Raw genomic sequence first — 26,812 nt, 5'->3', positions numbered from 1 at the left:
GTCAAATATGTGCTTGTTCAACGTTGTTACTCTGAAGGACGATGGCGTGGGGACATCGAATCTAGGCACGTACCGTCGAAAGGCAAAGCCGTAGCAACATATGGAGATTTCGGTGTGCGCTCATTACTGAAGACGGATTTGGTAATCGGTCGTTGATTTTTGTTTTAAGAAGTCATATATTTGCTCTTTGAGTAGGTGAACCCTAATCTTGTTCTAATGGTTTATCTCGTTATCCGAAACTTGTTTTGTTTTGAAATTGTTTGGAATTTGTCTTGGTTTGCAGTTAAACTGCGTTGTCTTTCTCTTGTATTTTTGTGGAAATGAATGAAATGATACTTTGACAAAAAAAAAAGGCTCTACATTTGATAAAGAGATCTAAAAGAAGGAAAAAAAATAAAGACTTCAAGCTAGGTATGACGAATACTTACTTTTCTCTAATTCACTGTGAATCAAGCGGTTACTGTAAACTCTTAAACGTATTTATGTATATATCATGTGAATCTTCATGATTGAGAAATAATCTATAATGCTAATGTTATGGACTCGATCCTTATATGAGATTTTTCTTGAATCGTGGGACACCACGAAAACCTCTAGTGAATCTAGGGGTGTGCAAATGGGACCGCCCGAACCGGGAACCGCCCGGACCGAACCGGATCGGCCAGTTTGGTCCGGTTCTCGGGAGTGTCGGTCCGGTTCCATGTTCCAAAAAGTAGAACCGGTGTCCAGGCAGTCCAATTCCCAGTTCCAAGATGGGAACCGGACCGCCCGGACTGGACCGACCAATATATATATTCAGGTGTGAGCTACATTCTTGTTTTATATGTTTTGGCTTTTGCTGTTTAGACATTAAAATGATGTAAGCATACATCTTTATCCATTTTGAGCATGCTGATATCATTTATGGTTGGGGAATCTCATCATATTTGATTGGGGAATTTCTACATTGATCGATTCCATTGAACCAGACCGTCGATCCGATCCAGTTCCCTGTTCCAAGACTGGCCAGTCCAGTTCCCGGTCCTAGAAATTGGGAATCGGTCCTCCCGTTCGATTCCCGGTTCCACTTAGAATCGGACCGGATCAGACCGGGAACCGATCATCCCTAAGTGAATCCATCAAGTTCGTGGATCTCACGGTAGATGAAAATTAGCGAGTAATAAAAAACCTAACCTTTCAATGAGTATTTTTTTAAAAAAACTTCTCTTTCAACCTTGTAATTTCACGATTTTTTTATTCAAGTTCCCGTGCTATCGAGTCCTTTTAGTTCCACAAATTTTCTAATCAAGTCCCTTTGACAATAAATCCGATCAAATTCAGCTGTGCTGGCCATCAGTCAATGTCGGCATGCAACATGGGCATGCACATTGGTTGAATTTTATCCGCCTCAGATTACAACGTAGTGTAATATTAAGGCAAAAGAACACTACAAGTGCCATAACTTGTGTACGGCGCTCACTTTGGTGCCATAAGTTTTTTTTGATCACTTTAGTGCTAAAATTTTTGAAAAACGATCACTTAAGTGCTAAAATTTTTGAAAAACGATCACTTAAGTGCCAACTCCGGTGCCGTACACAATTTTTCGCCGGAAATCCGACGTGGCATTTTTTTTTATTAATTTCTGAAGCTGACGTGGCTCGCTGGAGATTGGCACTTTAGTGATCGTTTTTCAAAAATTTTAGCACTTAAATGATCGTTTTTAAAAAATTTTATCACTTAAGTAATCGTTTTTCAAAAATTTTAGCACTGAAGTGATCCAAAAAAAACTTATGACACTTAAGTGATCATTTTCCTCCGACTTGGCACCAAAGTGATCCGAAAAAAAGTTATGGCACCAAAGTGATCTCCGTACACAAGTTATGGCACTTATAGTGTCCTTTTGCCGTAATATTAACTAGGGAAAACACTACCAAAAACCTCAAACTATGCCACTTGTGACAAATTTACCCTGAACTTTTTTTGTGATACGAAAAATCCCAAACTATGTCACTTGTGACACATTTACCCCATAATACTTTGGCCCAAGGGCATTTTCGTCTTTTTCCTTTTTTTGTTTTTTTTTTCCTTTCTTCTCTCTTCCCTCCGCCGGCCATGGCGGAGGGAAGCTGGTGAGGGCGGCCCTCACCGGCGTTGGGGTTGAGTGAGGGCGACCCTCGCCGGTGTCGAGTGAGAGTCGCCCTCGCCTGGGTGAGTAAGGGCTGCCCTTGCCCTTGCCAGATCGGGCGACCATCTCGCCCGACGCCGGCGAGGGTGACTCTCGCCCGACGTCGGCGAGGGTCACCCTCGCCCAAGCCCATCGCTGGCGAGGACCGCTCTCGCCGGCTTCCTTCCGCCATGGCCGGCGAAGGGAAGAGAGAAGAAAGGAAAAAGGAAAAAAAACAGAAAAAGGAAAAAGATGAAAATGCTCTTGGGTCAAAGTATTGTGAGGTAAATGTGTCACAAGTGGCATAATTTGAAATTTTTCGTGTCACAAAAAAAGTTCAAGGTAAATTTATCACAAGTGACAAAGTTTGGGATTTTTTGTTGTATTTTCCCTATTAACTAATATCTTCCACCCACGTCTAGTGGGCATCCACACATTATATCTGCATTATATTTTAATGTCATTTGATGGTCCCGTCGTTTGAGTTTTATCAGATTCGGTGTCAAAGGGACACGATCATAAAATTTGTGAAAGCAGAAGGGCAAATCCGACAAATCAAAAGCGCATATATATATAATTAGATAAAGCGTGAAAGTACAAATAAATTTAAAAAAAAAATAAATTATCAAGGACGTGAAAGTCAAAGTTTCACACTGAGACAAGAGCCAGCTTTTCCACGAAGCATCAATTGAGCGCATCCGCATGGGACTAGCACCGTCACAAATTCCAAACCGGCATTCATTGTTTCCACATTTGGTGAAATGTCGATTTTCAAGTCCTGAATGGGCAAAATACAGCTGGCCCTCCAATTTTCTATCTTCTCTTCTCTTTTATTTTTGGTCCCTCCTAACTTCTAATTTACATAATTTCTCAATGGCAGTGGAGTTATTTATTACACATATGGACCATGGAATGCCCATTTTCACAGAGACCTCTCCCTATCCCCAGATTTGGACACTCACATGCCCTTGGACAAGAAGAACGTGCATATGATAGACATGTTAGCTGAAGTTGTCTCCCCTCGAAAACTTTAGTCCATGTGACCAATATAACCTGTCATGCAAGCATACAGCTTATGTATGTCATCTTACCAAACATGTGCCCTAGGCCTTGGTCCCAGAGGGATTGGGGAGCTATTCATTAGCACGAGATGTACCGACACGACATTAAATAGATTGAATCCTCACGACAGCTCGCCTATTCGAGATATTTAAAATTCAATCACTATGTAAGCATAGGTCTCTGTAGTATTCTGAAGTTTCGTTGCTATACATCCTTTTATTTATTGACGTTGTAACCCTAAAATATGGCGTGTCTCATTATCTTTCACTAGATCTGCCGAAAATCTTATAAAAATCATTAATTGGTTTGGATGGATGGGTAATGTGGTACTTAAAAACTTACCGTTATTTTATGGCGAAACCATCACCACTTTAACTCAAATGTTCTTGTAAATAATGCATGTTTCTAAATATTTATTTTTTGGGGTCAAATGGTGGCTAAAAAGGCATGCTTTTATCCGTAAAAAGAAAGAATAATGACATAAATGGTCCCTGAACTTTGGCCCAATGTGCAATGTAGTCTTTGAACTATTAATTTGTTCAATGTGATCCCTGCACTTTTGGTATATGTTCAACTTAATCCTTGAACTATATGAAAATGTTCATTGTTGTCATTCCATTAATTCAAGTACAAGGACAATATTGAACATTTTAATATAGTTTAGGAATTAAGTTGAACATGCACAAAAAATGTAAGGACCGCATCAAACAAATTGAAAGTTCGGGCAACACATTACACATTGAGTTACAGTTTGGGGATCATATTGAACAAATTGGAAGTTCATGGACTACATTGTACATTAGGCCAAAGTTTAAAGACCATTTGTATTATTTTCCCTAAAAAGAAGGGAAGAAATAGAGGAGCTCTACTCAATTTAAGAAAAGAAAGAGGCCAATGAGGTTACCTTGGGCTCGTTAATAGCCCAAATAAGTATCTCAGCCCAAACTAAGCCATGATTCAAGTGTAAAGAGACCGCGATTGGCTAACAATACAAAACAAATTTGAGATGACAAAAGGTTTCTTCTACGAAAAAGCCCAACAAAAAAGCAATAATTTTGACTAAGAAAATTGAGTACACCGATAAAGTATCAAATTAAAGGATGAAAATATTAATATTAGCAGCAAACGAAGTTGGATAAGGGTTCAAAATATGTGGAAATGAAGGAATAAATGAAATTGAATGGTGAAGGTCCTTGTCTAGTGCAGCTGTTTTTTCTTCTTCTTTGCCCAATGCATTGGCATGCAATTTGATTTTCATATTGAGCCTTGCACGTGCCCATGTGCTCTGATAGTTACTATCACTTGAGTGGAAACAGGTCCACTATTTAGCTGTTGCCATCGCGGTCGCCGTGTCGTCTTGTTCTTTTTTGGTGTCTAAATGAACCAAAAAGTAGAGACAGTCGAATAGTGTACAGTTTAGCCATCTTGCAATCAAAATCCTTTTTGTTAGAAATCTCTGCATAAATCCTAAGTAGGATCATCGTTTGGGGAAAAGAAATAGAGTGAACGTTGGTGGGTTTGATCTGTGAGCTCTGGTCTTAAACTCTCCAAGATAATTGAGTGTCCTTGTGATCTAGAATATGATTGACATGATCTATTAGAACTGGGTTTGAAGATGAGTTCAAGTCAATATGGTGTGATGCTATTGGTTGATTTTGGTTCGTCGGGACATTGATCTATCTATGTAAGTACACCAGTAACAAACTGATTGTACCATGCACATGCATGTTGGAGTCATTGTCAAGAACCCCAACGGCTTTAGAGATTCCATTTTCAAGTTCAATAATGCAAAGTCCCTCTCTCGCTTCAATGTAACCCACTTACATTCCATGTGTCTCCCTCCTCATTCGATACTAGTAGATAAGAGGTCCCAAAATCCCACTTTAATTCATGACTCCATATGCTTCGAGTCGTCGTCTTCTTTCATTTTCCTCATCAAATGCTCTTTCTCGACAATGGATAACAATGTCAAGAGCTCTCTAAACTTGGTTGTTGGGTCACCATGCCAAAGCATATGTGGCCATGATCATTGGAGTGGGTATGTTCATGGTCAATGTCTCTCATGCCCATCGTCTCCTAAGTTGGTATTCATTCATGGTTTCAATCTTTATAGCAAGATCAGGACATCGGCCTCTTTAAGCCGTTTTCAACAAGAAATGATGCTTTTAGTTATGAGAGAAAATTAAGAAAAATTTTTGTTTGGAAAATTTTTTAATATAACCCTGAATAGGATAACTTGTATCCTAATTGGTGTTTGTGGTAACAACAGATCTGTCCGGATATAATTTGGCAAAGAATCCCACCTAGGGGATTGGATATACCCAGAGTGGATAGTGATTAAACAAAAAAATGAAAAATATAGAAAAATGTGCACCAAAAAAATAGAGGGGAAAGGATTTGGCGAGAGAGAACGAGCAAGCTCCACCCTCGTTCAATGTTGCAGCGCCACTCAACCATTGTCCCCCTTTGTCTCATGCTCTCTCTTTATCTAAATCCGTCGAGCTCGTCAGATCGACGGACTCCGACACTCTAAATATCAAATCTAAGGCTTGTGACCTCAGATTCATGGTTGTCGACCTCAAGGGATCCTAGATATTGGGTCGCCTGAGGCTGGGCCTTCCCTCAGTGCGACTGCGAGCTTGTGTTCCTGTGGCTGAGTTTTGACTATTATACCCTCTTTCAATTGTTGCAAAATCCGTAAGATTCAAATCAATTGGCTTGATTTTGATGTTCATATCTAAAAATTGCTATTAGCTGTAGAGTTCAAGATCAAATTTCTCAATTGTTTCAGGTGGGGCAAGCTCATTTTAGCTTAGGGAGGATTTTGGATAGAGCAGTTGGATAGCCGTGAGGTTGGATGGCACAAGCACCTCGTCTTCGTCTTCGGAGTTGCTTAATGGTTTCTTGCTTAATGCGATGGCTCTGAGGTTAGAGGGCAATAGCCGATGGCTGATAGCTGACAATCGTGGTGAGGCACCGAGCGAGTAGTTGTCTTCGTGTTCAAAGCATGGCAACTTGATTCTGGCCGGGTGTCTATAACCATGTTATATTTGGACATTTACCAAACATTGCATATGATATTATAAATTCGATTTTTATCTTATCTGACTTTATTATCCCTGACAAAACAGATCCAAACAACCAAATGCTGGTACTTCAATTTGGGCCCACCTTGATGGGCCCCAAATTATGTGGCCCACAAGTACAAGAATAGCTTTTGTTATAATGATTGGTGGGTGGCTTTGGAGTCACCTCCTCTAAACATGGAGCTGAAGTGAAAGTTTCTTTTAAATTTTTTTTCCTCTTTTTCTAATTGGCTAGTTCGTTTCTATTAAGGGCCCTCAGCCCAAGAAGAAGTTGAGCCCATAAAAAGAATCTTAATCCTCTACAAATGTAGCAAAAACTAAAGGACACCTCTTCGATTGATGGCACCCATGAACCATAATTGACAAAAGTGATATAAACAAAAATAAAGAGAAATATAGAAAAACAACGTGTGGTAGTACTTGATTTGATTGATGGGCATTTGGGCCTTCCACCCACCCAATACAAGCAAAGATAGATGCTCCATGTCTCCACCTTCCCTTTTTTTCCTTCCTCATAATCTTTTTGTAGATACTAAAATGTGGACCCTAATTTTGCTCTAGACAAGCATAATAGCATAATAGATGCTCCATCAATTGAATTTTAGGTGTATGAGAAAAACAATGCAAAGGCAAAAGAAGATGAGGACCCCTCCCCCCTTCTCTCTCTCTCTCTCTCTCTCTCTCTCTCTCATGGAGCCTGAGAATTTATAATTTGAAATGGTTAGGACCCATTGAATAGGTCCTCCTTGTCAAAATGTTGAATATTGAATGGGATATTCCTTTTGTTTTGAGAAGAATCATGAATGACCTATCACACACCCAAAAAAAAGAAAAAGAGAAGAGCTCTAGGAATCATAAATGATTGAATCTCCTGAACCAACCCAACCCAACCCATTATAATTTCTCGACGGGTTGCTATCTCTTCAATCGGAAGTTTTCGTAAATGCCATTATAATAATTCAGTCGATATTCATTAGGTATAGACAACACATCCATTCGAGCGATATCTTCAGAAAGCTCCAATTTTTTTGATTCGCATGTTCTCAGCATCGCTAAAGGAAAAATACATGTAAAGAATCGTATGATCGGGTGTTATAGTAACTTATCAGATGGTTTTTATGAAAGTTCAAAAAACATGCATATACTATTACCCAATGAGAAATCATCAATATAATACATAGAGCATAGCTTTCATTATCAAAAAAATGATTGCTAGCGATCTTAATCATAAGAAACCCCCCGGTTATAGCGCTGAAAATTCCTCAGAGATAATGCATGCATTCATATTCTGTACGTGAAGTGGACCACTATGTCCACTACAACCACCACCAAAAAACAACAAAAAAACGTAGGTCTCACCTAAAAGATTAATCCCATGTGTGTGTAAGTCCAAGTTGGCTGTCCAAACTCTTTTGTCCGAGTAAAAGATTGATTCAACCTCTTCTTCTTCTGGTCTATATAGATGCTACATTGGAGCAATGAAGGTCACCTAACATGCACCGATTCGACCAAGCTCGCATAAAATGGCGGCAAGAATTGACCGTTGGCAAACTCCATAGACATTGTCATAAGAACACCATACTCGTAGTCAGAATGTTTCATTCGGGCCGCAACTATCAGTGCTCATTTTGAGTGAGTCCGTTGCCGCTCCCATCGAGTTGGAGGAAAACCGAAGCGATCATGTCAGAGAGACATGTTTCTCTTGCCCTTCCAAAAAGGAATATACACGACCCAATATCAGAGAGCAGACTGATGCATCCAAGCCTTCTTCTCTTGGTCTACACAGAATGCTGAAAGTGACACAGCCATTCGTGAGGTTTCATGGGATATGCAATAGCGGAGATAAATCAAACTTAGAACATCGAATCTGTCAACACATCTACATGAAACAGAGAGCTTTTGATAGGTCATCAACACACAGCCTACTTGTTTCCACGTTGAACTTCTCTTCAATACAAAAAAGAAGAGAGAGAGTTGATTATGGAGTGAGACCTAATCCCACAAGGTTTAACTTGGCAGCATAGGGAGCGCACGTTTTGGGTACGGTTGGTGAGAAGCAGAAGGTCTCATCCTAATCACTTCGCTTGCGCTGCCCAAATCACAATCACTCAATAGATTAAAACTTGCACGTCCTTGTCGATCGCCATCTCCTTTCAAAGTGGTGGTTGAAGTGGCTTTCATTATGTGCAACAAGCACTTCCATCGGGTGATTAAGATTGAATAATACCTTTCGTTTGTGCGAAAGATGAAACCAACACGTGCCCTCAAGATTCACTTTGATTCGTGGAAAGGGAAAGCTAGGATGATGAGGTTCTCTCTTGCCCTAGTAGAATTTATATTGTTGAGTACGTCTTGAATTCTATTTTCAGTATTTGACCCAAAGCGAGTTTTTTATACCTGAATTGACATTTATAATTACCTGACTTGAGAAAAAATTGAAGGTTTAGTGTTGCTAGCGGCCCCATAGCCTAACACTGGAGTAGTATAACTATTATTTTTCTCCAGTTATTAAATTGACTGAAAAAAGAAGTTATTAGGTTTAAACTAGAGACAAAAATAGTCTTTAGTTTTTCGAGCAACCTTTTAAATTTTTTGAATTTCTATAGTAAATTTTGCTTCTCCTTTTTCTATGGTTTTTTCCGCATAGGTTTTCCACATAAATCTGTGTGTTCATTTGTTCTTCTTAATTTTAATTTCGTTGTAGTTTCCGAATCTATCATAACATATACTTCATTTGTTTTATTTTTACCAAAGCTCATGCTTGTTATTTTCCTTTTAAGGAAAAACCTAATATTGCGTTTGGTAAGGATACTAGATTTGATCTACGAAAGAGTGCGTTAAATAATGCATTATATAGTAAGTGAACTTTTAGATAATTGAGTCATATCGAGCACTTCTTTAGAGTTTGTCGCATTATATGATACGACACCTTTCTATAATAGCTTTTTAATATTCTTCAGATTTTTCTCTGCTTAACCTTTTATAATTGTCCACTCAATTCATCATGGAATATCGGAGCCTACGTAATACAGAATATGGAAATCTGATCTTCCGTGCTTCCAAATCCTAACAGCAAATTCCACAAAATCTTTGACAATGCCTTAATTATTGCTCAAAAGAACTTTCATTGTTTTGACTAATGCCAGTACGATGGAATAATAATATCGCCACTTGAAAATCACGCTTAAAAAATGCAGCAGTAAGGGGGAGGGGGAAATTGTGTTTTATAAAGAAGAAAAAAATAAAGGCCGAAGGAAAAGTAAGCAAAAATCGCTATAATTTAAGCGATCACATCAATATTGACATTGTGACGTGTTGACACATTGACATTTTGACACCCACACGTGTTTGTGTCCCACCTATTGTGCGTTCACGAGCTCAAAAACAGAAAGTACTTGAACCAATCTGATTGAATGTTAATATCTGCACCTTCCCTTGCTCCGTACCTTAAATCAAACAATCCAAGAACTAATCTTCTACCATATATTACAGCTGATTAGCTCAGCTTAACAAATATATTTAGAGCCGTCGAAGTGATCTTCTCATGAAAATCCAGAAACATTAGTGTGGCACAATTGTTCTTGGACGAGAGTTAGATGGACCAATTGATGCAGCTTGAATTTTCTTAGGGCAAGAAAGGCCTCTGAAACCCTAAATGAGACCCTATGAAGTTCTTGGTCAGTGCGGTTAACCAAGTTAATTTCTTTTTGGCAAGGAATGAATGGGGAAGTTCTTATGATTCGGCACGGGACCAACCATGATTGCCAGAAAAGGAAAACAATCAAGGGGAACAAATGATGCCAAAACCACATCGCAGGTAGCGTGAGGTAATCAAGTATTACCACTAACAGTGATTGTTCAAAGTAACACGCATTCGACCATTTTTAAGCATTGATTCCGGTCGACAGCAACCTGATTCCAACTCTGCCTAGCATCGACGAAGAGATCATTGCTTACGGATCTCCTAATTTGGAGTGGATAAGATGCCTTTGATTCAACCGATAGTTGGGCTGCAAAAGAACATCCGGAACATCATGCTACTGAAAATGGAAAACAAAGCTCTAGGATGTGGATGCCAGCAATTGGAAAAACTAACAGCATTTTCACTCGAATGTTACGGTCAAACCAGCTTATCTCCAACTAATACTCAAATGTTTTTCAGTGGATGACATATGAACCATTTGCAGTGTTGACAGGAAGGAAAAGTTAATTGGGCGTTTTGAATCTTTGATGTTCTTTTAACCCCAATGAGAAAGGGCATCTCTCCCTACCGCCATGATGAATGAACCCATACGAAAAGAAAGAAACAAAAAGATAAACAAATCAGCAAAAGCTAAAGTGGGTCAGTCCTGTTCCTTGTTAATTGGATCCTCTCAAAAAAAAAAAATTAGATCCTCTCACCAATATCGAGTACTTTTTTCGCTTTCTCATTATCGAGGTTTTCAGCTCAAGATCGATTCAATTTGCATATCCGTTCTTTCTGGGAATGAAATTTTAATCCGATGCAATTTGATGATTTCCGTTTATCTACAAAGATTAGCCGAACGGAAATCATAATCCTCCAGCTCTTCCTAAATCATGACAAAAATCAGTCTTTTTTCTCTTTTGTCGATGAATCTCGAGTCCTCCACCCAGGCCTCGAGTTCCGTAAAAGATGAATCGATTTTCTAAAACCATCTTGACCCAATAGAAGAGCCTGGAAGTGTATGTCCAATGTTTGGCATATAGTCATTTTATTTCAGAATAATTCTTGAGTAAAGTTTTGGAACTAGAAGTTGCAGCAAGATTGATTTTCTTTTGAGGCTCCATTCATGGTGGATGCTTTCTCTTTTTCTTTTTTCTTTTTTTGCCATATAATTATTCGAATCTTGGGTATAGAGACAAGGTTTGTTGTCACAGTGCTGATAAGGGCCACATCAACCAGCCTTTTTGGTGTCAATTTGGACCCACAACCCCATTTTAAATAAGAATCCCAGCTACTCTTGCCTTGCTCATTCTTTGACTAATAATGAGCACTCTTACTTGCTGAAAAAGAGCATACGCGATGTTGTTATTCCATTTCCTTCAAATTCACTTCATTGATGTCGTGTGAAAGATAATCGATACTGTATTGATTAACTCAAAAAGTGTCAAGGGTGTGTAAAGATAAGATTCATCCTCTACTTAACTTCAGTTCATAAGTTTTTCATAGTAACCTCCTCTACAATCCCATTCATGTATTGCAGACTCGATAGAGAATAATGTAAATGTTTTTCTTTCTTTTGCGAAAGTGGTACCTAATTCCTTGTTTTATTGTAGCAATAAAATAACTCAAGGTCCAGAGGAAGTGACTTGGCCTGTCATGGTTCGTTGACAAAAGGCAGTGAGACTACATGGTTTTCTTCTTTTTTTTCCTTCTGGAAAAGAAATTTATCTGCCTTTAGAACAAGGACATGAAGAAAATGATAAAGAAGAGAGAGAGTTGATCTTTGCCTTTTCTACATGCCAAGCAACATGGCACTAAAAATCTTATATATATACAAGCTAGGGTTAGGGTTAGATAGGCATCAACTACCCACAAAGCTGCTTATAGCTTTTACTCCTTATTTTTTTCCCCTCTCCATTTCTGCTCTCTCTTATCCATCTATAATCAGCATCGTCCGAATCACAATCTTGATCTGATTGAGCGCGGAACAGATTCAGCAGAGAAGCAAGGAATTGATCATCTGAAAGAAAGAAAACGAAAACTAGGGTTTCTTGAAAAGAAAAGAAAAACAGAGAAAAAGAAAGTCATGAAGAAAAGGCAAGTGGTGGTGAAGAGAGATGGGTCAACTAGGATTTGCACGACATCATCATCGGCAATCAGGAGCGTTCGATACGCAGAGTGCCAGAAGAATCATGCGGCCAGTATCGGAGGATACGCCGTGGATGGTTGCAGGGAATTCATGGCCAGTGGCGAAGAAGGCACCAGTGATGCCCTCATTTGTGCTGCTTGTGGATGCCACAGGAATTTCCACAGAAGAGAAGTTGAGACGGAGGTCGTCTGTGAGTACTCGCCGCCCTCTAATTCTAGTAACCGATAGTTGAAAAACGCGTGTGCTATATTCATACGACACAACACTCACAGCATGTAAAACATGGCGTTCTGATTTTGCTTTCACGAATTTGTGACATGGAGGTACTCTTAGATTAAGGTTGTAAGATCATCTTTGAATGAAGTTCTCGATGCTCTCTGTAACAGAAACGCCAAGCATTTACTTTAACCACAAAATGTCCAATTATTGATGATGAGGTTTCTTCGTGTGTTCTTCTTTATACACTGTCGGGAATTGTCCGCCGTTGGTGATTCGATTAGAAGTAAGTTTCTTGTGGAAATGAACTTTATGTTCACATAAAGAGTTTTCAATATGAATTTGAAGAACAGCAAGTGGGTGTATACATAAGTCGTAGAGGTGAAAGTAAAGGGGAATACGTATGTGGTATTTCGATGGGATGACAGCAAGTTCTTCAATATATTAACCTTGGTTGAAATTGGTTAAATTCTTCCTGTGACGATTTTATCCGCCATCTATATCTAATTCTTTTCCAGATTTTGTGACTATTGTTTGACCGATGAATCAATAGTAGCACTTCTAAATAGATATAGTGTATAGGATCAGTACCTGTATTAGGGCATTAGCTAACTGATACAATAGCTACGTTTAATGGATTCTTAGATGTAAACGTGTATTAGAACCGTCATAAAATCTTCAGCAAGCATAGTGCAATCAAGGTCTCTTGTTATTCATAAATGTGTATGTTTCTCCTTGAACATTTTTCAAGCACCTTCTCTCGTACATAGTTCTGCACTCGCTATTGCTAATTAACTTCTGTTTTTTCCCATCCCAACTTCCACCGAAGACTTCCACCAAAAGATGAATTTGCTCCACTATCAGACAAACCTTTTAGACAACCAAACAGAGTTCGATGTTATCTCAGTGAAAAAGATAGATTATCTTGGTTTACAATCATATGATATACTTGTAGTATCATATTTTTATCAGTGACCCACATCCAATCATGTCATCTAAAATATTTCCAAACCCGCTTTGATTGAATTACCTTCGGTTGACTAATTGTATCCAAGAAGAAGAAACATATTGCAGATTCCAATTGTTGTAGATACCCTCCTCATTTTGTTAGTCGATTCGAATATGAACATATATAGCAAATAGAAGCCATCTTGGCTGGGATTTGCTTTGATGAATCAGTTGGAATTCATAACTTTTTGTTGAGATCAGTCCTTTTTCTGCTGTATCCTTTTGATCATGGGACACTAAGCATTGTATGTGGTAGAAATTCTCAATCAAAGAGTCATCGTTGATCCCTAAAGCTTAATCCCCAATACTCGTTGCTCCTCTTTCAGACTACTTCCCATTTGATTGTATATGTAGTTCTGGGGACTTAATTGAGTTGATATTACACACGAGTAACTGTGCATGGATAGCAAGTCTGCATGCTTTAGTATGCGCAGGAGTGTTTGCTGTGATTGATCTCCATCTATTCACAAATTTTTGTGGCATAGGAGTATTTAGTGACAATTCATTTAGTGTCATATAACACCATTCATACGTCTAGTAACCCCAACTACTAGATGAATTAGGAAACTAAAGTTGCAGAGTGCCTCATAAGTTGCAATCTACTAGCTGAATCTTATGATTCAAGTAAAGCTATTGCTACCACTTCAGTGCGATACAATCGGTTTTATTACAACAATAAGAGAAACGCCTTCAGATATGCATAATGAAAAGCATGTTGATTCTGCATTTTATTAGGCTCGTGAACTGTGTCAAACTTACATAAATACGGACAGCGTCCTAATTCTCATTACTCGTTTTCTTTGTAGGAACAGAACATAAAATGGTTCTGACAGCGCGACCTACATGTTCTTGCCCAATCTTTCAACATGTACATGTACGCATCTAAAAGGACTTCTCATCTAGATCATCCGAGCTAGTGATGTTCATTCGATGACATCCGGATGGTAGGAAAAGGAAAAAATCGCGCGAAATGCCAAAAGCAAAAAGGCAAGATTTGATGTCCGTATTGTACACACCAATCATTCACAGTAAGTTGTCATCAACTCCCTCCAATCATTCAAGTTCTGCAATAAATCTCAGGAGCACAAGAGATGAGGCTTTCAATAGTTCGAACTCGAACCTGTTCTTTTACACTCTATCCGCTAGAGAATGTGCACTAGTGGGGGTTGAAAATGGTCTACTAGAATCCCACTCAGTGCCCATCATCGATTTACACCATAAATATTGAAGATACGAAAAGCATACCAAGCAATCGAAAAAACGCAAGGAAAAGAAACGATAAAGGGGAGGTAGAAAACTCAAATTTTGATGCTAGCTAGTGCGGTGGCGATTGGCTTATTGTGGGGAGGGGCGTAAAGAAAGAGACAAGAGGCCATGAAAGGATGCATGCTGTAAACCCAAAGAGGAACATTACGTGACTAAATCGTGTCGTTTCAATTTGACACCTCACCAAATCTTATAATCATGCCCTTTAAGACCCTTCAGCCCTTGACTTTCACAGGTTGGATTGGATTGACGACATCCCACAACACCTTCTCGTTCCATCATGCTTCATGGGCCAAGGCCAGCCCATGATTTCCTGTTCTTTTCTTGAGCTTGCAATCCATGAGATTTACCACCTGATCTCTGTACTTTGATTCGAAGCTTCAATGTGATCATTCGTCTTGTGACCTTCCTATGCATTTTGTCTAGATCGTCCTGTGATTCTCAATGTTTCATCCTCTGGCCGGCTTTTGTTTACACACAAAGCTTCTTCGAGAGGCTCTATGTTCGGCTTGGGTGCCGGGATTCGCGCGACGGCTAACGGCGTCGAACTAGGGGTCATCCTGCTTAGGCCGTGACCGTCATCGAGGAAATTTCGTTTGGCTGGGATTTGTGTTTGCATTAGAAAGCCGAATGAACAAAAAAGGCCTTTGACGCAAAGATTTGGGGAGCTTGATTGCTCCCGGCGCGGTTTTGTCGACTCCATGCATGGTCAATGTACGGCTTTTACGGTGGAGGATGTAGTCGAAGCTGGCGTTTGTTTCGATTACCTTGGAGGACAACTCGCGTGTCGGCGTCCGTCAAGCTCATACAGGGCTGTCTTGTTGCGATGTGTCACACCACAATGACATTTTTACATTCGAAGCAGTCAAAAGCTATACGTACACTCTTGGGCTTATTATCCTAAAAAATCTCAAATTTTAGTTATAGTCCCATTCTACCATAAACTTTTTTTCGTCTCATAAAAACTCCCCAACTTTTGATCCAGTCCCAATTCTATAATAAGCCATTTGTCTCGTAAGAAATTACAAATTTTAGGTTCGGCCCCAATTTTACCCTAAAACTTTTTTGTCTCATAAAAAATCACTAACTTTTACTTGAGTCCCATATCTGCTCTTGATAACCCTCTATACATAATCTCTCTTAGTGATATGGCATTTTCACATCATTGCTCTAATTTTTTCCCAAATTTCATATCAAAGAAAATATCTTTGGAGATGAATTTCCATGTCAGCTCAAATGACGTCTTATTAGATTTGAAATTTGAGTAAAAACTAGAGTAATTATGATTAGCTTTCCTCAATTTTTTTTTCTTGTGATCCTTCCATCTCGCTTGGGGATTTGATTTTGCCCTCAATATTCTATCGTGCTTAGGAGTTTTCCATCTCTCGCGATCAAAAAGCTCATGCTTGAGGTACTCGGCACAGGATGCTCGAACAGCTTGTTCGAGAGTTTTCCATCTCTCGGTTGTCAAGAGAAATTTTGGACAGAGGGTCCATAAGATAAAATTGAGACTCAAGTGAAAATTGTTGATTTTTTACAAGACAAAAGAGTTTATTGTAGAATTGAGACTGGATCTAATTAAACATGTTAAAATGGGTCTTATACCCATATATGACCCATTTAAAAAATAAACAGGTCACTACAATTTTGAAAATACTATCTTAAATGGGTCTTAAAGTTTTAAGTCTATTATAAATGGGTCTAAATGTGTTGAGTGTAGAACCCATTTCCATCCCACCCATTAGGTCCACACACACTTTCCCCCTTTTTATAAAAATATTTTTTAAAAAATCGAAATTATATTTATTTTTATTTTTTCTCTTTTTTATTTTATTCTTTTCTTTTCTTTTATTTTCTTTCTTCTTTCTTTTTTCTTTATTTTCGGCCAGTGGCCGACCACGGTGACGGCTGGCAACTGGCGACTGGCCATAGGGGAGGAGGACCTTGTCGGCCTTAGGCGAGCCTCAAGCTCGCTCAATTCCGGCGAGCCGCGCCGAGCCTCGCTAGATTCGGCGAGGTCGAGGTCGCCCAATTTCGGCAAGCCTGAGGCCTCACCGACCTAAGCCAAGGCTCCAACCTCGTCCAATGCAGTCTCGGCTTGGCTCGACTCGTCGGAATCGAGCAAGCTCAAGGCTCACCTCGCCTGAGGCCGGCGAGGCCTCGGCCTTGCCAAATCGGCAAGCTTGAGCTTTGCCGGCCTCCGGCGAGCTTGTCCTCACCTGTGGCCAGACACCGTGGCCAGCCACCGGCCAAAAATAAAGGAAAAAGAAAAAGAAAATAAAAAATAATTAAAATTTTGATTTAAAAAAATAAAATTCATTAAAATTATTAAAATGAATGCACGAAGTAAAATGAAATCAGATATTATGCACCAAATGTCAGAAAATATTTTCTAGTTCATTTTCATGTTTCAACCGAACATCGGAATTATTTTTATTTTCATGGATAATGACTTCATGGGAAACATTTTCTAGAAATGTTGCATTTTTCGCGAAACAAATAAAACCTCAATTTTAAAAAATATATATAAAAATTGTTCACTGGCTTTGTATGAAAATGTTTTAGCAGTATAATTTTAAAAAAAATCATAAAAACAAGTTTTCCTAGATTAAGTTGAATATAGAAGTGTTTTAGCAATATGAGTCGAGTCGGGTATGGGTTGGGATATTTACATTACAAATAAATGGTTCATAAACGGGTTAATGGGTCAATATGGGTTGGATCATTTATAACCCAACCCAACTCACCCATTTAACAGGTCTAAATCTAATGTTTGGGTTTTTACGGGACAAAAAAAAAATTAGGGTAGAATTGGAAATAAACCTAAAGTTGGAGGATTTATACAAGACAGAGAAAAGTTTATGGTAGAATTGAGACTGGACTTAAAGTTAGAGATTTTTTGGGATATTAGGCCTACACTCTTGTGAAAATTCATTTGCCCGAGCTTTAGAAGGTGAGGACGTACGAGAGCGTGACATGTGGCTCCTTCCAGAGCAGCCACGTGCGCTCGCCTTCGCGGTTTCCAATTCCGATTTTGCTCAGCCTATCTTCGTATAGGTAATGGACTGGGCCGGACCCAATCGATTTTGATTGGGGTTGAACCCAATGTTTGACCCGAAGTTCGGCCCATGTACGCCGAGAGAGAGAGAGAGAGAGAGAGAGAGAGAGAGAGAGAGAGAGAGAGAGAGAGAGAGAGAGAGGAGAAATCCTATCCTACTAATGAACGAACGTGTTTTGAGTAGGGGTGAGCACGGATCCAGGGTAGAACCGAACCGATGGATCCGGTTCGATTCTCGATTCTAAGGAGGGAGGTTCCGATTCCTGATTCCATTTTTTTAGGAACCGAAATCGGAACCGAGAACCGAGAACCGGAATCGACATCGGGAACCGAAACCGAGAATTGGAACCAAAATCAGGAATCGAAACCGAGAATCGGGAATGGAACCGGGAACCCTACATTTAAAATCTCTAATTTTCTTACTACTCCTCACTCCTTACTTCTTGGCTCTCAAATTCTTATCTTCATCCGCATGCTCATTACTTTGCTTAACTTGTCATATAGAGCATTTCCTAATGTTTATTTACCATTCGCATGCTCATTGCTTTGCTTAATTTGTTATGTTTGGGTGTTTATTGTTCTATATCTATGCCAAGTTTTTGTTCTTTTGTGAGGTTTATGGTTTTTGTTAGGGGTGATTGGTTTCAGGGTGGTCGGTTTCAGACTTGGAATCTGAAACCGACATTGTTATAACCGGTTCCTAGTTTTTGAAACCTAAAACCTACCCTGTTTGCCCTGGACCACATTTTGGAATCTACCCTATTTTTTCGGTTTCCTTACAAGGTCTACCCGAGAACCCCCTTTTTTTTTGTTCCTTTTTTTTGTTTCATTTTTTCCGGATAGCAAATAGGAAAACTTATAACTCAAATCAAAGGTTATAAGTTTGACTATGCAAACAATCTTAAGTATTCATACAAAAGCATATTATCTTAGTCCCAATAATTTAATGGACGTGATAAAACAGCATAGGTTCCAGTTGGATATGTAGTTTCTTCATTACAAAATAAAAATTTTAAGAAAAGGAAATTTCTCCTTATAATGCTTACAAGCCCTTGAGTTAGACTATCCGCAAATACTGATCACCTCCCTCATCCTTTATGATAGAATGCTTTGAATTTTGGCCATATAAAATTGCAAATGGACCTCCAAATAAAAACGATTCTAAAATCGATCCGGGTGGGTAAGTGGAAACCGGACCAGTTTTAACTAGTTCCCAAAAAATGGAACCGGTTCAAACGGGAACCGGCAACCGGACCTGTTTTTTGGGTGGGCCGGTCCGATTTTCGGGTAAACCCGGTCTGGTTGCACACCCCTAGTTTTCGTCATTCACTCTTTTAAGAAATATCTTAAGCTTGATAGTTGCATAGTTAGAACTATGGCGATAATGGATGAAAAGAAAAAGTTGTAGCTGCAATTACAAATAATCGATACGTGGCACTTCAATTTTAAATTTAAAACTATTATTAAATTATCAACTATGATTGTTGTTTCTTTTGATTTTAGGTGGTTAGAATTTGGAACAAATTTTCATGGATGTTTAAGGACCAAAAGCTCATGTTTGTTTCCTTTTTCCCGCTTCCCGTTTTATTTGTGGTCCTGGAGATGGATATTGTCTTGATTAACATGCTAATCGCTTGTGAATTCTATTGCGTATTGATTCACGCAATGACTTCTCATTTTAATTGTATTTATTTGAACTGTAATGCTAGGAAAACTAGTCTTTTGTATTTTCTTTGGTGAATAATAAGCTTTTTCGGTATTGTTGCGTTCATTTTTGTTTTATTTAACTTAAAAAAAGAAGAACCTGTTAGACCCTGGAACTGACCGTGGAACCCGTGATAGGGTAGGTTATAGGTTCTAAGTTTTAAGGAGTAAGTTCCAGGTTCCAAAAAATGATGAACCTATACCCAAGGATAGGCTTCAGGTTCCAAGTGGAACCTATAAGGAACGTGGACATGAAACCGGTCACCCTTAGTTTCGAGGGAGGGGAAGGGACCTAGTGGGACCCGTGCTGGGCCCAACTCTTTCAATCTTGGTGTTTATTAGGTTTTAAACAATCAAATAAAGAAAATACTACATTTTATTACCGTATATTCACCCTACCATGTATAGTCCAACACCATAAATTTAATCAAAAGGAAAAAAAAAATCATAACAAATCTCAAACTATGCGCACCATTAGACACTTATCGTGATTTTTCTTTTATAATATCAAAAATCCCAAATCGTGCCCGATATGACACATTTACCATAATTTTTTTATTAATATGTAATTAGGGCTTCGTCGGATGATTTTTCATCAAAAAAACTGTCGTTTTATATCAACAAACATCAATGTAGGCAGATTTTTTTAACAATATTTATTAACGAAACTTTGATGGAGAGTAAATGTGTCACACATGTACAAGTTTGGGATTTTTGGTATTACAAAAAAAATGATGATAAATGTGTCACGGTGAGCATAGTCAAGGATTTTCGGTAGCTTTTGTCCTATAAAGGGTTAATATCACGAAAAACACAACACCGGTACATCTGTGACAAATTTACCCAAAACTAATTCTTTGACTATCAAAAATCCCAAACTAGTATACATGTGACATATTTATTCAAAACTAATTTTTTTATCACAAAAAACCCCAAATCGGTACATTTATAACAAATTACCATATGTTAATTTCCGTTAAATTGAATTAATATCATGAAAAATCATAAACCGTACCCCAAATGGTACACCCGTTAATTGTCGTGTGTCATCGAACTCAGTAATTCGATGGTAAAATTTAATGAAAATTAATTTACCAGGTATATCGATTTGAGTTTTTTAATAATTAAAAAATTAATTTTAAGTGTATTCATTTGGTGTTTTTCGTGGAATACGTTATTCTTGAGGATATTTCTACCGGTGCCAAAACCCAAAAGTGAGTGACGTGACCGACTCTCTAAAACAAGCGACCCCATGTTCAATTCACGATGAGGACATGCTATAATGCTAAATCGATTTCATGAATTAATCTCAGCATGTCTAATTTCTAGTTTTCCATTCTCCTTTTTCCTTTTTCCCTCGAGAAAATATTGGGTGGTCCGGGATCTCCACGTCAGCGTGGTCCCGGACCACTCATGAAGCGCCACGTGGTCCACGTGGCGCTTGTGGGGCCGACTCGTTAAGAAGAACTTTTTGCACAAAAAATTAATATTCTTTCTCTCTCATTAGCCATTAGCCCTGCACGCTAATTGCTCCTCTCTTCAAATTTTTGCCTCTTTTCTCTCTCTTCATTAATTGCTGGCCTTCTTGTCCCTTCGTTCGCACGAAAGGCGAAAGCCCTCTCACTCTCTCTTCAATTATATGACACTCTCTCTCCTCTCTCTTCTGCATCTTCTGAGAAATAGAAGTGCCGCTCTCTTTTTTTCCAAAATACTCTCTCCCCCTCTCTCTCTCTCTCTCTCTCTCTCCCTCTCTCGCTAACAAGAGCCCCGCGGCCGCATCCCGAGCCCAGACCCAGCGCCTCCGGCACGGCGCCTCCGCCTCTGCATCCGCCGTTGCCTCCAGAGCCACCCCCTCTTTGTCGCTTCGAAGAGCCCTCGTCGATGGCATCCCGTGCTCATATCCGACTGCGGAGTCCAGATTCGGCGCCTCCGGCACGTCAGCTCCGCCTCCGCCATCCCCCGCCGATTGTCGCTGCCGGGTCTCGAGCTCATATCCGCCTCCGGCACGTCGCCTCAGCCTCCGCCCTCCTTTTGCATTATTCTCTTAGATTTCCCGAGCAGAGGGCCTGAGATTTGGAAAATCCCGTCGTGTAATTATGTAATAGTTTGAGGTTGTTCTTCATGATCATTTTAGTTTTTTTGCGAGGAATTCTCAGTTTCTTTTGATGGTTTATGTCGTGCTCTTGTTCGTCGGATTGTGATACTTTGAAGAGAGAAGGAGAAGAATGACTAAGTTTAATGCAAGGAGAAGATACATTTGCGCAGTTCTTGTTTCTGGGCTTTTTTCTCTTGTCAAGATTTGTTCTACTTGTCATTGCCATCTTATTTTCAAGTTTGATCTTTAATATTGAAGGAAGCTTGGGACAAGCAACTGGATTCTTTGATGTTATAAGGATATCCAATGCAATTAACTAGGCTGTCAAAGTTATTCAAGACTGGGTTGCGATCTTTTATTTCGTCATACTGAACCCGCTAAAATTTACGAAGAAAGGGGACAAAAAGAGCCAGTGAACTTTATCCTGCTTATAATTGGTTCTGCTAGTACAAGAAGCAGCAGGAGTGAACATGCTTTTTACAATGCTTTCCAAATATCATAGCATCAAAAGTTTTTCAGTTTTAGCTTAGCCTTTTAGTTTTACAAGGGCAGCCAAGACCTCATCTATGTGTGGTCAGTTTGCTAGATCTGGAGAAGTGCACTGATGAGCCAGTTGGAAAAGCTTTTCTATGTTTTTCTTGCTGTTCCTTGGAAACATTCGAAGCTAGCAAAGGGTCCGAGATTTGGCACATCCAGGGGCTGCCTTGCAGAGGACAGCGCACCAAGAACGATTGTCGGACACTGAAGGGCAATGAAGCAAAGCAAAACAAACACAAGTTAACAGTGATAATGCTTGATTAAAAAACAAACAATGTACAGCCTACCTAAACTGAAGGAGAACTTTTCGACCAAAAAAAAAAATTGAAGGAAAATTTCGACAAAAAAACAACTGAAGAGAACCGGTTACACTCCGGCACATCCAACATATAGGTAGGTTACAAACACCACCCTCATAAACCCAAGTAGAACAAACGATACACTATTTTCTTGAAAAACGAGACTAAACTGCAAATACAAATGAAAGTTCCCAAGTCCATGCGCTTCCATTTCACCTAGACTTCGTCTCATCTGCCGCCGGGGAGAAAATGAACACACGAGAAGGAAAACGCTCAGCTCAGTTATGTGTTAAACCCAAAATGCCATGGCGGAGGCGGATCTGAGCTCGGGATGCGACCGACGGGGCTCTTGGGAGCGAGCGAGAGGGAGGGAGTGGCTCCTGGAGCAGAGAGCGAGCGAGCGAGCGTCGGATTTTTTCGAACGAGCGCCGGAGCGAGCGTTGGAGCAGGGGTGGCTTAACGTGCTTCGTCGGCGACGGCGAGGAGCAAGGAACGCCGAAGCAGCAACAACGCCACGGAGCAAGGGCCGGAGCAACCAGGAACGCCGAAGCCGAGAGTGAAATTTGAGAGCGAAATTACAAATTCAAAATAATTTGAAAGCCTGGAGAGAGGAAATGCGTTGGTTTTCTTTTGATAATGAGTAGGAAAGAACGAAAGAGAGGAGAGAGGAGAGAAAAGAGGTGAGGGGCTAGCCCTGCAGGCCTAAGGAGAGAGAAATAAATTAATTTTTGTGCAAAAATTCCACCTCAGTCGAATGGGCCCCCACATATCCACGTGGCGTTTCATGATTGGTCCGGGACCACGCTGACGTGGAGGTCCCGGATCACCTAATATTTTCTCTTTTCCCTCAACCCAAGATATATAGAGAGAGAAAGTAGAGAGAGAGAGAGAGAGAGAGAGAGAGAGAGAGAGAGAGAGAGAGCGGGGATGCGCATGGCTGTCTTGGATTGGACGCAGCTTTCCCTATAGGTGGTCACATGTGCAGCGTGCAGATCCTCCTCTTTCTCCCCTTCACATGGCCCCTCTCTCTTCTCAATTATTGTCGCTCACCTCCTCCTCCTTCCTCCTACGACTTGTCCACCGCTTCGCTTCTCATACTTTAATGGGCAACCTATCCCCTGTCGCCCCCAGCCATCATGCACCCGCTCCCACGTCTCGCCACCTCCCCTCTCCTCCTCTACCTGCGGTTCTGATCCCGGGTCCATGTTTCTGTGAGCACCCGACAGCAGCAGCAGATCGTTTCCATCAGGGAATGGGATCCATATGATGTTTCACTTCTTTATCATCCCCCATAAAAACCAGAAGGACCGACTAAAACTGTCCTTGGGGTGGACACACCCGCTACCCTTTGGGAACACCTCCGACCCGAGCTCAGTGGATCCCCATGGGTGACAGTCGTTCGATCTCGTGGGGCCCACGTGATCAACGGTCGCCATCCAATTCCCCATTATAATAGACCGGTCTTAACTAACTCCCCATGTTACCTCCCTGCGCTCCCACCGGCGCCTTCGGCTCTCTCCTCCATTATTTGCTCGCATAATGTTCCAGTGATTTGTTTGGGGGGAATTACTCTCGTTTTTTCCCAGAGCGAGTTAGGTCTGAACGAGTGGAGGAGGACAGGCAAAAAATGGAGCGGTGTAATAAATATTACAGAGGCGCAACCAACAAAACTAACCACTGTAACTGTTTGCATTCTCTTTCCCCAGACAAGATGCTAGAGATAGATATCTCTTTTCACTATGCATATCTAATTTGATTTCCTTAAATAAAGTCTAAGATATTTAAACATCTTTAACACATGATGGATCCTAATCAGTAACACAATGCACGTGTGAATGTACGATGGATAGATCATTTCATGAAGTTTAAGATATCTTAATATCTCTAACACACGACAGATCTCAATCAGTTTTACAATGCGTGTGTGAATGTACCAGGGATAGATCTGAGGCTGAGCGGGTGAGAGAGACCGTACCCATTCGGTACAGCATTAAGATCGAGAGTGAGAACTGGCGTGTTAACCGGGCACATGAGGCAACATGATTGGAAAATTTGGATAGATCTCAATCATTTTTAGTCCAATGCGTAACGTGGGAATATACTCCCAAGATGGGGTTTTTTTCTTCCCCACTTCATTTTTAAATAGCAGATCGTACAAGCTGTTCCATTAAAAGTCTAGCAGAGGAAACAGTTAAAAAAGTAAATTGGGGGGGTTTTTGTTAGGCAGGCACAGAGCCCCACTTCGAGGTTGGATCATCTATTTATAGCCCACCCTACCATAGAGCTCTCGGAGCATCCAAAGCCGCTCTAGCTAGTCTCTCTACAAGGGCCGTTTCTCTCTAGCAAGCCTCTCTTTAATCTCTCTGTGCTGTTGTGCCTGCGTCTCTGTGTGAAAAGGGAGGCTTGTTTTAGCCGTTAGAGAAGATGGCCATGACGACTAAGCTTGCTTGTGTTCTGCTCCTTGCTCTGCTCGGATTTTCCATGGTTGCGACCCAGGTTAGTTTCTACACAGACCCACTTCGACAAATCTGACATAGCCCTTCAAACAATGTTTGACGTGCTTTGCGCTTGTTCTCTCTATCTATTGTAGGTTATGGCAAAGGAAGCCCAGTACCGCCTTGACAGTGTAAGTTGCTAAACCATTTTGCTCTGTAGATGGCCTCTGTTTGTGTCTCTATTTTGCATTTGGAAATTTTTACAATGTACCTTATCGGGACAAGGGTTTTTGAACTTTCTTTTTGCAGGCATACGGACCTGGAAGTCTTAAGAGCTATCGTAAGTTACTGAACCTTTTAATGTCTTTCCTTTTCTTTTAAAGATTCTTTCGAGTCTCTGAGGGTTGGATCTGAACTCTTGAGCTAGAAATTCTAAGTAGCAAGATTCACTCTTTTCAAGCCTATTTGATCTGCATCTCCGCTTGATCTCAAGCTCAAACCATGTAGATTTGTTTCTCATCCGGTTTAGGAAGCTTGTGAAAAGAAATTTTTCCTTGGTTGGATTGTGAAAAGAGACTTCATAGGTAGCAAAAAGTAAAATTTTTTTGGCATTCGGTCATTTTATCAAACACATGGACTGCTAAGAGAGGAAGCCATTGAGACGTTTTACCAAACACACGGAAGGCACATTGGCATTTAGCAACTTCCCAATGACCTTTTATCTCTAGATCCACCCATTTGTGCAAAAGACCGCAAAGCAAGCACCTTTCAAGCACCACATTTCCTCTCTCTTTCTGGGTGGCTCACGAGATTGAAGGGGACTAACCAGAATACATTTGATGAAATTTGACAGAGTGCGCGGGCCAATGCCAGAGGCGATGCAACCAGACGCAGTACAAGAAGCCATGCCTCTTCTTCTGCAACAAGTGCTGCGCCAAGTGCCTGTGCGTCCCACCGGGCTTTTACGGCAACAAGCAAGTGTGCCCTTGCTACAACAACTGGAAGACCAAGCGTGGCAGTCCCAAGTGCCCTTAAACCACTCACGCTCAAACCTCATTCATTCCAATACCATCCACTACTAGTATTCGCCGTGTACTAATAGATTCGTCCAAAAAGGTCACGACTTTAATGACCATTCTGTTTTTTCTCCAGGCTAAGCAAGTGTTTTGTGTTACTTTTGTCCTTGGCTTTGGCTCCAATGGGGTTTGGAGGGAGTGGTTGAATGAAAAACCTTAACCCTCCCCCAAGTGAGAGCTGTCTATGTTACCATGTAATGTTTGACCCATTTAATGCAGTGGTCAAATGGTCCTTCCTCTGTTTTTATGGTTGACGACCTTTTCAGTTTCCGATGTATCAGCAAACGAGAAATTTCGGGCAAAAGTTTGACCGGCTGTGATGGGATGGGGGGTGGCCAGTTAATGCACATGCATCATTAATATCTTCTGAGTTTATAGATGGAGCTGGTTCTGTCACGAGTGCATACGCAAAAAGAAGCAACTGTTTCCATAAAAAACGACACGACCATGTGAAGCAAAAGAGACTACTCTATTGAGCAATCTGATCTGACAGATGGTAATCGTAAGAAGAGCACCTGTACATTTAGTCACATGGAATTGATGAGGCCGGTGCGGGTACAGCACTTTACATACATGAGAGAAACTTCGTGTAAAGTATGAGGTTAATCATGTAATCGCCAAAGTTCATGCGAAAGGACTTGGTTAGTGCGAAAGATAGGCTCAGAAAAAACTTCGAGACTAAGTTAACTCTCTAAGCCCTCTATTAGTAACGGATGGTATGCTTGTATTGGATCGTATTGTACTCGTACATTATGTACATATGTATAAGACCCGATCTTTCATACATACCCGAATTTGACTCCTAGGCGTATCAGGGGGGTGGCAAGAACTCTCTATTTGGGCCCCAGAGCAAGAATATCCAGCACCTGAGAAGAGGCCCAGAATGGGGCCACTGGGCTTATTCACTTGCGGTTTGGCATCATGTTTCGGGCTAGAAGAGGGAAGTCCAATCAGTAAAGAACACAAGAAGAGAATGTGTAAAAGAACGTGTAG

The 26,812-nt window shown here is 40.4% G+C and overlaps 2 protein-coding genes across 4 annotated transcripts; both read left to right on the top strand.

The window, feature by feature from the left end:
- Window positions 1-11,744: 11,744 nt before the first annotated feature.
- LOC115694153 (mini zinc finger protein 3-like) lies at window positions 11,745-14,455 on the top strand. Of its 3 annotated transcripts, none has more exons than XM_030621287.2 (2): window positions 11,745-12,315; window positions 14,162-14,455. In XM_030621287.2, coding segments are annotated over exons 1-2 (255 nt in total). In that variant the 5' UTR covers window positions 11,745-12,062; the 3' UTR covers window positions 14,164-14,455. The 3 variants fall into 3 exon arrangements, with proteins under 3 accessions (XP_030477147.1, XP_030477134.1, XP_030477140.1); XM_030621280.2 differs by having other exon boundaries at window positions 11,756-12,315; window positions 14,156-14,455; XM_030621274.2 differs by lacking the exon at window positions 14,162-14,455 and having other exon boundaries at window positions 11,745-12,587.
- Window positions 14,456-24,586: 10,131 nt separating this feature from the next.
- Window positions 24,587-26,066, top strand: LOC115694142 (gibberellin-regulated protein 6). The gene is made up of 4 exons (XM_030621266.2): window positions 24,587-24,804; window positions 24,899-24,934; window positions 25,053-25,083; window positions 25,597-26,066. The coding sequence occupies exons 1-4, from the start codon at window positions 24,733-24,735 to the stop codon at window positions 25,776-25,778; spliced, it is 321 nt and encodes a 106-aa protein (XP_030477126.1). The 5' UTR covers window positions 24,587-24,732; the 3' UTR covers window positions 25,779-26,066.
- Window positions 26,067-26,812: the final 746 nt, after the last annotated feature.

Source organism: Syzygium oleosum, unplaced genomic scaffold (genome assembly GCF_021117445.2).
Source record: "Syzygium oleosum isolate NSW1041296 unplaced genomic scaffold, Sole_v2.1 Sole_v2.09, whole genome shotgun sequence".
Classification (NCBI taxonomy): domain Eukaryota; kingdom Viridiplantae; phylum Streptophyta; class Magnoliopsida; order Myrtales; family Myrtaceae; genus Syzygium; species Syzygium oleosum.
Note: the sequence above shows the minus strand (reverse complement) of the source record. Positions and strands in the feature narration are given on the sequence as shown.

Bases quoted from the DNA above. Each gene is read 5' to 3' on its own strand.
- LOC115694153 (XM_030621274.2), top strand. From the start codon at position 12,063: ATGAAGAAAAGGCAAGTGGTGGTGAAGAGAGATGGGTCAACTAGGATT.
- LOC115694142 (XM_030621266.2), top strand. From the start codon at position 24,733: ATGGCCATGACGACTAAGCTTGCTTGTGTTCTGCTCCTTGCTCTGCTC. The intron at 24,805-24,898 runs GTTAGTTTCTAC...TATCTATTGTAG, and splicing joins TTTCCATGGTTGCGACCCAG to GTTATGGCAAAGGAAGCCCA. The intron at 24,935-25,052 runs GTAAGTTGCTAA...TTCTTTTTGCAG, and splicing joins CCCAGTACCGCCTTGACAGT to GCATACGGACCTGGAAGTCT.